This window comes from Propithecus coquereli, unplaced genomic scaffold (assembly GCF_000956105.1).
Source record: "Propithecus coquereli isolate 6110/MARCELLA unplaced genomic scaffold, Pcoq_1.0 Scaffold126, whole genome shotgun sequence".
Classification (NCBI taxonomy): Eukaryota; Metazoa; Chordata; class Mammalia; order Primates; family Indriidae; genus Propithecus; species Propithecus coquereli.
In genome coordinates this window covers 5,277,196-5,289,682 of record NW_012136747.1, presented here as the reverse complement: position 1 = coordinate 5,289,682, position 12,487 = coordinate 5,277,196, and the positions used below count along the sequence as shown (strand labels likewise).

Sequence of the window (12,487 nt, the reverse complement as noted above, 5' to 3'; positions counted from 1 at the left end):
ACACGCACACCCTCACACACCACGACACACTAATGACAGTCACCGTTCACTGGGCCCTTCCATTCTCTGTGCCAGACTCCATGCTGTGCCCTTTAAAAACATTATCTCATGCCACCAAAAGAGACCACCGTCACCACTGTGAGAGAGATCAAAAGCTCTACCCCAGTCAGGAACACTTTGGCTGTATGTAACAGAAAACTGGACCAAGAGAGACTTAAACAAATAAAGGTTTAATTTTCTTACAGAACCAGATGCTGGAGGGGATAGCTATAGATGATTGTCTTGGCTTTTCTTCACAGCAGCAAGGTGGCTGCCCGGGATCCAGCCATCACATCCACATTCACAGCAGGAAGATGGGGTATAGAGCTGCAAAACCTTTCCCCGAAACGGCCCTATGGGCTTTGCTTAGTTCCCTCTGACCATCCCCTGGTCCACCTGGTCCCGTGGGCTGTTCGACTCACCTCCCGGGGGCCTGGGATGCCTTCAGTGCCAGCTACCACCCAGATCCTGGGCTCGCCCACCACCCAGAGGCCCTGCGGGGACTGCCTACCACAGGGCACTTTGCAGGGGCCCTCAGTGCTGCCTGAGGAGGTGGGGAAGAGTCAGAAGCCTCAGCCCAACATTGGCCCAGCAGTTCAGGGTTCATCGGGCAGCCAGCTGTGGACACCAGGGTGTGTCTGGGTAGAGAAGGCAATGGAGGGAGCGAAACCTGCAAAGAGACCAGAAGCAGACAGGACGGTCACCCGCACTCTCCCCTGCCCCCACAGGCTCCTGGGGGCGCATGTCACGGAGACGGTTTGGAGCTGGGTTTCTGCGTATCAGCACTACTAACATTTAGGGCCAGACAATCCTTCGCTGTGGGGCTGGCTGCCTGTGACTTGTAGGGCCCTTAGCACCGTCCCTAAGCTCCACCCACTAGATGCCAGAAGCAACCTCCTGAATCTTAATAATCGGAAATGTCTCCAGACGTTGCCAAATGTCTCCCAGGGGACAAATTGCCCCCGCATGAGAACCGCTGGTCTAGAGAAACTTCCAAAGCCAGAGAAGCCATGAAGAGACCTCAGCCATGGCCAGACCAGCCAACCACACGCATTCGCGTCTCTAATTGGCTCCAGCCCCCTCAGGCAGCAACCTGTGAATTCTGGAATCCTCGGCTTCAGAGGAAATTTAACATCAGTTCTTAAACCTCTTTGCAATTTAGCTACAGCTTATACACTTCCACTGATGGGGAGCTCATCCCATTAGAAGACAGCTTCTTTCATCCTGGAATTTTTAATTTTTTTTCCCTATATTGAGCCAAACTCTGTCCAACTCTGTAACGTCCAACTTGCTCAATGCAGCCTTGGCCCCCAGGTCCCTCTGCCCCAGGACAGGCAGCTCTGTAGAGCCTCAGGGCCAGGAACCCTGGTTCCCCCAAGGGTCGCAGACTTCAGATAAATCCCAAGTCCAGACAGAGCCTACAAAGGCTCCAGGGAGGCCCCCTGCCACCTCCTCACCTGAATCTGACACCACTCTCTCCTCTTCTCCACATTCTGGCTACGCCAGTTTCCTTTCCTTCCTTGAGCAGATCAAGACCTCTCCTGCCACCAGCCTTTGCACATGCTGTTCCCCGTGCCTGGAGCACTCTGCCATCTGTTCTTCTAGTTAACTCCTGCTAGCCCTTCAGGTCCTACGTGTTGTCCTAATGTCACCTCCTCAGGGAGGTGTCTAGCCCCCACGCCCCAGGCAACATCAGGGCTCTCCTTACACTCTCCCATGATAGCCTACACCCCACACTCCCCTTCTTCCCCTACACACCCAGTATCCTGGACTCCTCATCCCCCAGGACCCTCTCTGGACAAGTCTCTGTCGCTCAAGTGGGCCCAGAGCTCACCCTATCCCCTCCCCTACTTGCTGCCTCCCTGAATCCCTGCTCACTCCCTTGAGGGTAGGATCAGGGCTCCTCGCCCACTTCCCAGGCCCTCTGCATGTCACTAACAAGGGGCAGCAGTGGGAGTAGAGGATGGGGGGTGGGGAGCGGACTGACTTCCCAGAGATGGAACAGATTTTCATGGGAGGGAGGAGCTCCCCGTGGTTGGGGGCATTCAAGCAGAAGCCAGCCCACCAGTTGGCAGAGAAGCTGGGAGTGGATCAAGCATCAGTTCTGAGGATGGACTGTTGGGCCAGGAGTCCACGTGCCCGGCCCGCTCCTCCCCACACCACCCCCGCCAGCCACCGCCAGAAGCACAAGCCACAGCTGGCCAGCGGGGGTGTGTGGAAAGGAAGCTGCGTGTCACCGGCTGTGCTCTACACCAATCAGGGGCTGAGTTGAGTGGCACCAGTCTCGTGGCCTATTCTGGGCAGAACTAGAAGGTGCCATTCCATCCCCCCACCCACCTAGAAGAACCATTTGAGAGTGTCAAAGAAACCAAGAGCCTAAAAAAACAAAATCCCCCACAAGTGCCTGCGGTTCCACCAGGAGAACATCTCCTTCGCTCAGTGAAGGCATTTCAGTCCCCCAGGGGCTCCTGGAGAACCCCAGAGGGTCAGGGCTGAGAGAGCCCTGCAGATCCACCATATCTAGACAGAGTCCCAGAGAGGGCAAGACACTTGTCCAAGGTCACACAGCAAGCCAGTGGCAGAGCAGGGACTGAAATCCACCGCCTCCACTCCGAGCTCTGTGCTGTCAGCCACCAGGGCCTGTCCCACTCCTCTGCCACCCAACCCCCATCTCTGGACACCTGGACTCGGCACCCCCTCCTCCCATGCCACAGTTTCCAGCCCCAGACCCACCTGGAGGGGTCCTCCTCAGGGGAGAAGGGGCCCTGGAGCTTAATGACGTTGAGTTTCCCCTCAAAGACACCGTAGCTGAGGGTGACCTGGGCAGGGAGAAACAGAGAAGAGTGTTGGGGGTGTCCTGCTGGGGGTCCCCGCAAGGGAGCAGCATCCTGGCGGGAGAGAGGAGGCACGCGCCTCTACACCTGAGATTCCGTGGCTGCCAGCGGGAGCTGTCTTCTAATGGGTCCCCAGGGAACCCACCCCGCGTGGCAGAGGTACTCTCACGCCCATGATGCCATTCGCTCCTCCGCAGTCAGCTTACCTGGGAGGCCGGCACGACACCCTCAGCCTACAGATCGGGAAACGGAGGCCCAACAGAGAAAGGCACCTTTCCAGTAACGTGTGTGTCTAGACTAGGACTGAGGTTTTCTGACGCTTACTGCAGGGCCCTGGCAAATCCTGAGCCCCTCGTCCCCCGTGCCATGAGGACATGGGATCATGGTTTCAGCTCAGAGGCGGTAGAACACGGCAGGCTTGGGGCCACCCGGCTAGGGTTCCACTGCCCCGTGCCTGCGCCAGCTGTGTGCCTCGGTTCCCCGTCCATAGAATGGGATCATGTCAGTACTGCCCTCACGTGAGTATCGAGTATCATGAGGAACCAGAAAGTTAAAGAAGGTAGGAGACAGGTCATGGGACCAAGCCCGGCCATCAGCCAGGGGGTGCCAGCTCTGGATCTGGGGAAGGAGGAGTCCCCCCCAGTGGTGGGGTGGAAACCTGGGGCCACCGTCTTGCCAGCAGGAGGCGGAGCCTGCCGGAGGATGGAGCCAGCATGGGGGAGAGCAGGCGAGGGAGGGGAGAGGCTGGGATGCCGTCTGAACACCCAGAGCCCGCCAGACCTGGCAAGCCGGGCCCTCGGCTTCTCAGTTCTGTGAGCCAGCTGATGCTCTTTGTTTTCATTTCACCAGTCCACGCTGAGTTTCGGTCACTTGCACCCAAAAGGGTCTGACTCAGGCTGCCGGGCAGAAGATCCCAGGGACCCTGCTAACCAGAACCACCTACAGAGTTGGAGGGTGGCACCTGCGAGGCAGAGCCAGTTTGACCTTTGAGCAGAGCCATTACCTGCCGGGTGGTGGGACGGTCCCGCTCTGTCCCCAGCCTAACACTGTGCCTGAGTGTCCCCGTGGCGGGTCTGTTCCTGCCCAGTAAGGTTACTGGGGGTTGGAAGGCAAAACGTGGAGCAGAGGACGGATACATTGCGGTAAAGGAGGGTGTCCCGATGGGAAGCATCAGGAGGGGCCAGCCTGGCTCCTTAGAGGGGACGTGGGGATCAGGGAAGGCTGGCGAGTGGCGAGAAGGGCGGAGGCAGGGGTGGGGAGGCAGAGGCGTGGGAACCTGCAGACAAGCTTCACCTCGTCTGTGCAGGTCCTTCCGGCCAGCGTTTGGGGACCAGATCGAAGAATTTCAGCCACACCAACGCTAACCCTTGAGGGTTAGAAGTGGAGAGGGCTGAGTCACTGTGTGCCCTTAGAGGGTCCTTTGCCACCTGTGCCTCAGTTTCCCTATCAATAGGGGATAGCCAAGCCCCATTATCTGGAGTTCCAGGTTGCTTTCAAATACCAGGAGGGAGGTGCAGGGGAGACCTCATGTTCTTTGGGGGTCCCTCCCCAGCCCCCTCCCCCATTGCCACCTGCCCCAAGGCCAGCTCACCTGCTCTGGGAGCTCGGCCGCTCTCAGCAGCTGCAGAGTCTCCAGGTGGGAGTGGAAGAGGGGGCTGGGCTGCAGGTGGCCGCCCAGCTTGCACTCGACGATGTAGCCCACGGTGCAGTCATCGGGCAGCCGGATGAGAGCAGACGTGTCCACAAAACGGGAGCCACTGAGGGGCAGAGCTGGACTGTAGCCACCGGCCCAGGCCCTCCCCACCTAGAGCCCCCAGCCGAAGGCCTTCGGCCAGGGCCAGCTGGCAGAGCAGAGTGCTGCCTCCTGTGTGCTGTACGGCCTCGAGCAAGCCATACAGAGAACGGCTTGGAGAACCTCAGTCTCCTCGTCTGTGAAATGGGGACGACAGTGGCGCTGCCTGCACAGGCTGTTTGAGGATTGGTGGAGGAAGGGTGGGTGAGGCCCTTTATAAATGTATCTTTCCTTCTCTCCCTCTCTTGTCACTCATTCATTCCCTCATTTATTCACTGTTGAGCCTGAGAGTCCACCCGGTGCCAGACGCCAGGCTAGGGCTGAGCATACAGAGAAGAGGAAGGAACACTCCCTGCCCTCGACAGCAGCCCCCACGCTGGGCACAGACAGGCGAGCAGGTCACTCAGAGTAAGACTGGTGCTGAGTCAGAGGGACGCACTCGGCCTGGGGGGCATAGGGAGACCAAGGCGGGCTTCCCAGAAGAGGCGGCAGTTTTGAATGGAGCCTCACAGGACAAGCTGGAGTCAGGCAGAGCTGAGGGAGGGGACGAGCAGGTTCCAGGAAGGGCATCACCTGACTGCACCTCATCACTGCCCCTTCCCAGGACGCCCAGCCAAGGGGCGGGCGGGCGCAGAATCCAGCCGCACTCCCTTCCCCAGGCTGCGTGCCCATGAGCCGCACCTGCAGGAGCGGGGGAGCTTTTGCTGATCCACACAGAGGTGACACAGAGTGGGGCATAGCCTGGATGGGCCACCCCAGGCACAGGGATGGCCCTGGTCCTGTGCACCGTGCACACCCGTGGTAGACACACGCCCTGGGACAACATGTCCTCTCCTGCCCCCGCACGGATCCCCCCAGGGGACCCCTCCCAGCCAGGGCAAAGCAGGGCAGGCTTGTGCGGTGACAAAGTGCACAGGCCTTGGAGCCAAACCCGCAGCTGAGTAACCTTGAACCTGGGCGACCTCAGGCGGGCCTCGGTCCTTCAGCTACAGAAACAAGGTGGACACCACCTTCTCCCCCGGGCGCTGCGACCTCTTGGCGAAGCACAGGCCTGGCTCAGAGTCAACCCCCAATACACGGTAGTGGCCACTGATGTTGTTAATAATAGTAATGGCCTGCCCAGGAAGACCTCGAGACGCCAGGCCTTCGCCACGTCCAGAACACCAGTGTCCCACCCCCTTACCTAGGCTTCCCCTGTCCCCCCTGTCCCCTCATCCGGGGCCCTCTAGGGCTGTCCCAGCTCAAATGCCACCTCTTCCCGAAGCCTTCCTCCTGCCCCCAACCAGAGGCCCTTCTCTCTTCTCAGAGAGCCGCCGTGCTTGGCCTTCACTGTCCCGTGGCACGGAACGGTCAGAAGAGGGCTGCAAACGGGGCCCAGTGTTTCCCGGGCTCCTGCCAGGTGCCAGCCTGGACATTTGCTCATTGAACCCTCACGCCACCATTGGCCATTGTAGCACCAGGTCCATTTACAGACGGGAGGCCTGAGGCTCTCGAAGATTGCACGACTTCCTGTGCCTGGCAGCAAGTAACTGGAATGTGCACCCCGAGGGCAGGGTGGCCGGCTCTGCAGCACAGATGAACAGGTGGGGGGGGCAGCTTCTCCTGCGCTCACTCTCAAGCCCGTCCTGCTGCAAAGGCCCCTCACGTAAACCGGCAGCCGCCCCCTCCCCGCCCTCCTGCCCACTTCTGTCTCTGCTTACCTGGCCCACGGGGCCATCTTCAAAGCCAGTTTGCGGTTGATGCAGAAGCCGGCACCCCCGGTGGCGAACCAGAACTGTACCAGCCTCTGGGGGAGAGGAAGGCCAAAGTGCAGAGTGAGTGGGGGTTGCGGGGGTAGGGGTGGTGAGGGGGACCAGCCAGGCCACGCTTCACCCCAACCAACATGGCTCAAGAGCTAGTGTGCATCTCACTAGAGTCTTGCTACAGCCTGGCAATATTATGCCCATTTTACAGGGAAGGAAGCCGAGGCCCAAAGTCACATAGCTAACTATGAGCGGTAAGGTCGCTAATCAGACCCAAGTCCAGCTGGATTCTGGTTAAAGGGACGTGTGCTATTTACCACCCAGCACACCTTACCGTTTCGTTTCCTCTGAGAAATGTCCCTACCTCACTCCACGAGGTTTAGAAGGGGCTGCCAAGCTGCTGCCCCAGGCCACTGAGGTAGGCCTAGGTTGACAGGGCCTGGGTGCGCCCAGTCGGGCACCGAACACGCACAGGAGAGACGTGGCTCAGAAACGAAGGTGACTGAGTCCCCTACCGATCACTGGCTCTTTCTAGTGCCCACGCGTGCCAAGTCCCATTCCAAGGGCTTGGACAGATGACCTCACTTAATTCTTTCTCCCAGGCCCACAACCACCCTGTGCGGAGGGGTTGTTATCACACATTTCACAGAGGAGGAAACCGAGGCACAGAGAGGCTAGGCGACTTCAGTCAAGGTCACAAAGCAGGAGGTGGCAGGACTGGCGCGCTAACCCAGGCAGTCAGGCCCCGGAGTGCGTTTCTCAACCCCAAACGCAAAGCACTTGAGCAGAGGTGAGTGGCGGGGCTGACGCGGTGTGGGAGCGGCAGGCCAGGCTCACCTGGACTCGCTCCCTCGTGCACACAGCCCCGGGGCCCAGAGGATTTAATTAGGGCTCAGAGGCTGGTAAGTGCTGATAATTAAGGCTTTGTGTTTCCTACTCTTGCTTTCCTAGCGGAGCAGATGGTGAGCTGGGGGGGAGGGAGAGCCCCGCGGAGCGCCCGCTCCTGCACCAGGCGCTGCCTCTACACAGGGGACCGGATCTGCCTTTCTCCTGGGACCGGGGGAGCCCCAGGCCTGGGCCGCTGCAACACCTGAAGCCTGGTGGGTCCTGGGGACGGGGAGAGAACCATGCAATGTAGGGGGCATACTTACACTAAAAAATTCTTCATTGTTTATCTGAATGTCACACTTAATTGGGTATCCCAGTTATGGGTTTATTTCTTTTCTAAATCTAGCAACCCTAATCAGTGTCAGTCCGGGTCTGGGACTGAAGCCGGTACTGGGGCCCGTTGTGCCGGGTGTCAGTCCTTCCGTCACTGGTTGGTGGCGAAGTCTAGAGAGAGACAGTGCCAAGGGAGGGAGGGGAGTGCCTTGGGGCTCGCGCAGCAGCAGTTTGTCACCTGGCCCAGCAGTGATCTAGCACTTTAACAACCTGTACAACTACATGGCGACAGCAGGTGGCTAGGAGCCCTGCCACCTGAGACGGGAAGCCTCGGCTCACCTGCGTGCTCACTGTGTGACCAGGAAAAGCCACTGCTCCTGGCGACCGAGGCCTTACCGTGTGCCCCTCTCCGTGCCTTACTTGCATTATCTCAATCTCCCCATTTCACAGAGTAGGAAACCGAGGCCCGGAGGGGAAGCCACCAGCCCAAAGCCACAGAGAAAGGGCCAAATCTGAAACCCAGAACCTGCCTCCCCTCTCCACCACACCCCTGCCCCCCAGGCGGAGCGGCCAATGGGCGAAGGAGGAGGGGAGGGACTGACCGTGCGGTTGCGGGGCTGGGGCTCCACCGCGTGGATGGGCCGGTTCAGGCTGGGCCGGCCCACGTAGACGTCGCGGGTCGGCGGGAAGGCTTTCAGCAGCTGCAGCAGTGCCCTCGGGTTGACATAGTTGTCATCGTCCACGTGGCAGAACCACCTGTGGGATGGAAGGGAGACAGTAAACTTTGCGGGGCGCAGTCCGAGCTAGCCTAGGGCTGCCTGCTAACCAGCCAGGCTCCCCTGCACCCCCACAGTCAGTCGACAGTTACGGATGGGGGTGGCTAACATTTGCGGCATCTGTTTTGTGCCAAGCAGCATGTTGCATGAGCGCGTGAGGAAGGTGTGCTCACTTAGCAAATGAGGACCAGATCCGAGAGGTTAACACACTTGCCCAAAGTCACACAGCCAATGAATGGCAGGATCTGAACCCAGCTGGTCTACTAAGCCCACTGCACACTGCCTGCTAGGTGGGTCATGGCTGGAGTCAGACCCCAGGAGGCCCAGGGCTTATGTTCACTGGGCCTGGACCACTTCATTAATTCAGGAGGTGGCCTGAGGCTAAGGCCACACCTACTCCCAGAGACCCAGGAACACTCACCTAAGCCCACTGGCCAAGAAGGTATCGAACTCCGCAGCCATCTTGCAGGACAGAGCTGGGTGGCTATGCTCCGCAGAGCAGTTGGTGACCACAAGGTGGGACCCTGGAGAAGTGAGGAGTCAGGGGACCTTGTCCTCCTCCCCCTCTGAGCATGCAGAGCCAGGCCCGGTCTCAGAGGGGCCCCCACTCCCATTTTACACACGGAGAAACTGAGGCCCAAAGAGCGAAGACCTGCCCAGGGCCACAGAGCTAGGGGACAGCAGGCTGGCAGGGACCCAGGCGTCCAGGGTCTTACCTAGCACAGCCCCTGCCCACGCCCACACCAGTTTCCAGGGAAGGAGCCTGCTGCCCACCTGGGCTCCCCATGTTTCCCGGGACCCTCAGGCCAGGGCGCAGCCACCCCACTTTCCTTGGCAACAGCCGACAGGCCCCCACCCGACCCAGGCCAGGCAATTACCCAGTCTCTCCTGCAGGCCTTCGTCTGGGCTGTCGGTGAAGACGAACGTCTAGGAAGGAGGATGGAGCAGGACTCGGGTTGGCCAAGGGTAGCCCCAGGCCAATCCTCAGCCCCCCACAGCCAGGCCCCAGATGGCCCTCCTGTCCAGGTGGACACACAGCAGACTTCTGTCCCCTCCGAGTGACAGACACACACCCCTCTCACGGTCACGTGCTCCTTTAGGACAACATACCACACGCACACAGAAACACATACGCAGCCCAGCTTTTGTAGACACACAACTTCAGAGTGTGCACCAGCCCACGGTCTCACACACTCACCCCCTCACAGAGCAGCGTCCACAGGGCCCCGGCCACGGCCACACACCCTGGGCACACTCTGTCCCTCTTCTGTCACACACACGCACCAGTCACACTTGGCCTCTCCACAGTCACATATACACCACCCTAAACCCTCTTTCAGGAAACAACTTTAAGTGAAAAGACCCACATGCCCACACCCTGGGACACCAGGGAGACAGTCATGCTCCCGCGGCCACACAAACCCCCGCACAAGTGCAGGGGCCTTGAGCGTCTCGGAGATGCTGCGTCACGGCCTCCTCCAGCTCTCCCGGGTTGGACACGCACCCCACCAAGAGCCTTTGCATGCCCGGTCCCCAACGGCCCTCTCTGAACCCCATGAGCAGGCGTGGCAATCTGTCCCCTTCACGGATGACAAAATGGAGGCTAAGTGACGGGCCAAGGTTGGCCAGTGCCAAGCTGGGATCCAAGGCCACAGGCCCTGGACCTCTTCTCATCACCTCCCGGGCAGGTGAAAGCTGCTCAACCCCTAAATAAACCAAACCCAGCCCCGGATGAGAGGCAGAGGCAAAAGGCCTTCAGGGGCAGCACAGGAACAAAACGAAGACGTGCGGCCTGGGGACTGGTCTCACGGCCACTCCACGCCCAGCCCAGCCCGTGCACAGCCTCTCGGCTGCCCTGGCGGCTCCTCTTGTCCGCCGAGCACCTCAAAGGCCTTCGAGGGCGCCCTCAGCCCTTGGCCTGCCCTGCCCAGGGCCTGAGACAATTCTGAACCCTTCCAAGTGTCCCACCTGTTTCGAGGCCCCAGACTCCCCCATCCCCGGCAGGTGCCACGCCCGTAGCCTAGCCCTGGCCTCCCTCCCAGGTGAGGGCCTCCAGCTGCAACGCCCCTCCCTGCTCACTCCCAAACCTCTCCCTCCTTTCCAGGAATTAGCCCTTCAGATGAGAACAGCCCCTGCCTCGAGCCTGCCTTTGCCCATCTGTGAAATGAGGGATGGGAAAGGCTGCGAGAGCAACATTGTGTATCAAAGAGCAAGGAAGAGTCAAGAGTGAAGCCAGGCAGCTTCTTGTCCCTCAGAGGAAACTGAGGCACGGGAGGCCAGGAGGTGGAAGTCAGGGTTGGCACAGGAAGGGGAGGAGGCAGCCAATCTTGTCTTCCAGGGCCCACGGCCACAGGCCTGCTTCTGAGCCCCATCACCCTTCAGCGGACTGTGGCAAGATTCTGCTTCGTTCCTCAGATACTTTTCCTGTCAGGACCAGAATCAGATAACACCCACACCCACCACCAACCTCTAGCACCCTCTATGGCTCCCTACTGCCCCTGGGATAGAGGCCAGCCTCCCCTAAGTGTGGCCAGTGAGGGGCCACCTGTCCCCCGCTGCCTGACGCAGCCTTACGTCATTACTTCCTGCCACCGGGGTTCTCTTAGCCCAAATTTCTTTCAGTTCCCCACATAAGCCACACACGCGCGCCTCCGCGCGCACACATACATACACACACACACACACACACACACGCACACACACACCCATCAGAGCCCCTGCACGTGCTGTGCCCTCTTGCCACCCTCTGACTCCCAGCTCAGGCATCGCCTCCTCCAGGAAGCCTTCCCTGACACCCTTCCAGCTACTATTGTGTCCCTCCTCAGTCCCCGATCCTCCTTTGGCTAACAGCCCTGAGTTATGGAAATCTATCACCTGGCCTCTCCCACCAGACAATGGCATCCTGGAGGCTGCAGGCCTGGTCCCATGTGTCTCCTGTCCCACCCAGCACCTGGCTGTCCTCAGGGAGGCCCGGGCAGCATCCCCCTTCTGAGCCCCCCTCCCTGGGGTTTGTCTCCCGCGGTCCCTGGATTTCCACAGGAAGCGCGCTGGCCGTCCCAGCCCGGGCCCCAGTCCTCTTCCACCCACGGCCCAGGCCCTCGGCAGTGTCGTCAGGAAGCCGAGACCCGCAGTCCACCTCCCGCCCAGCACCGCCCCAGCCCAAGCTCTCAGTTCCCCTGGGACTTGACTGAGGCCCTCTGCCTCCCCCAGACCTGTCCCGCCTTCCCACCTGCGGGGACCCACCCCCTCGGAGTCACAGTCCCGATGCCGCCCCTCCCTCTCCCACTCACATCCAGCCTGTCGGCAGCTCTGCCCACCCCACCCTCACGTGGGCCAGCACTCGCTCTTCCCACCGAAACCCACGGCCTCGGCCTCCTCACCTGCTGCCTGCCTCGCCCTCCTCCCCAGCCTCCCCGCTCTGTTCTGCCCCCACCCAAGTCTGTCTTCAACATAGCCCCGAGGGACCCCAGAAAAGCAGCCGGGCCTTTCCTGCCCTGCTCCCTGGCAAACTTCTGCCACCCAGCAGCCATCAGAGTGGAGCTCTCTCGAGTTTGGAGCGAGGGCCAAGATGGAGGGGACGTCCGTCTGCTGATGACACTAGTGAGCCTAGCAAAGGGCACGAGCGGAGGGAGGGGGAGGGAAGGGAGGTCCCGGTCCAGAGGGGCAGGAGAGGGCACGTGCGGCTGGCGCAGAGCGATGGGCAGTTTCCTCTGAGCTGAGGGCTGCATCGGATTTGTTTAAGGAAGGGACCCTGACAATGGGTAAAACTTCACAGGCTGCGGGAAACAAAGGGACTCGCAGCCTGCTGGGGCAGGGGAGGGGTGGCTGGGGACCATCTGCTGCAGCGCGGGGAGATGTGGGGCCGCTGCCACCCCCTCCCGCCCACAGGGGACTAGGGAAGAGAAAGGCTTCCTGAGAACACAAAACCCCCTCCCCAGCCCACCCTCGCCCAGGACAAAGGCCGCACACGAGCCCCAGCCCCGCCACCAGGCCCACCTGCCACCCGACTGCCCTTAACCAGCTGGGCAGGCGCCAGCGCCAGAGTTAACCCGCTCAGGCCCTGTTCAGACACCCCTGTCCCGTGCAGATGGGGAAACTGAGGGCCAAAAGAGGGAGGGCCTTGGCCAAGGTCACAAAGAGAAA

The 12,487-nt window shown here is 60.4% G+C and overlaps 1 protein-coding gene across 2 annotated transcripts in view; it reads right to left on the bottom strand.

Annotated features, from left to right (window-relative positions):
* Positions 1 to 235: 235 nt before the first annotated feature.
* Positions 236 to 12,487, bottom strand: part of MFNG (MFNG O-fucosylpeptide 3-beta-N-acetylglucosaminyltransferase) — a 14,885-nt gene continuing 2,633 nt past the window's right edge. The window contains exons 2-8 of one of the 2 annotated variants that reach the window (XM_012638033.1): positions 9,223 to 9,271; positions 8,766 to 8,868; positions 8,171 to 8,324; positions 6,366 to 6,451; positions 4,465 to 4,630; positions 2,773 to 2,858; positions 236 to 709 (exon numbers count right to left, since the gene is read on the bottom strand). In XM_012638033.1, coding sequence (XP_012493487.1) covers positions 643 to 709; positions 2,773 to 2,858; positions 4,465 to 4,630; positions 6,366 to 6,451; positions 8,171 to 8,324; positions 8,766 to 8,868; positions 9,223 to 9,271 — 711 coding nt within the window. In that variant the 3' untranslated portion in view covers positions 236 to 642. Of the gene's footprint in view, positions 710 to 2,772; positions 2,859 to 4,173; positions 4,240 to 4,464; positions 4,631 to 6,365; positions 6,452 to 8,170; positions 8,325 to 8,765; positions 8,869 to 9,222; positions 9,272 to 12,487 lie in introns of those variants that run through there. The other variant, XM_012638034.1, reaches the window with a different exon arrangement.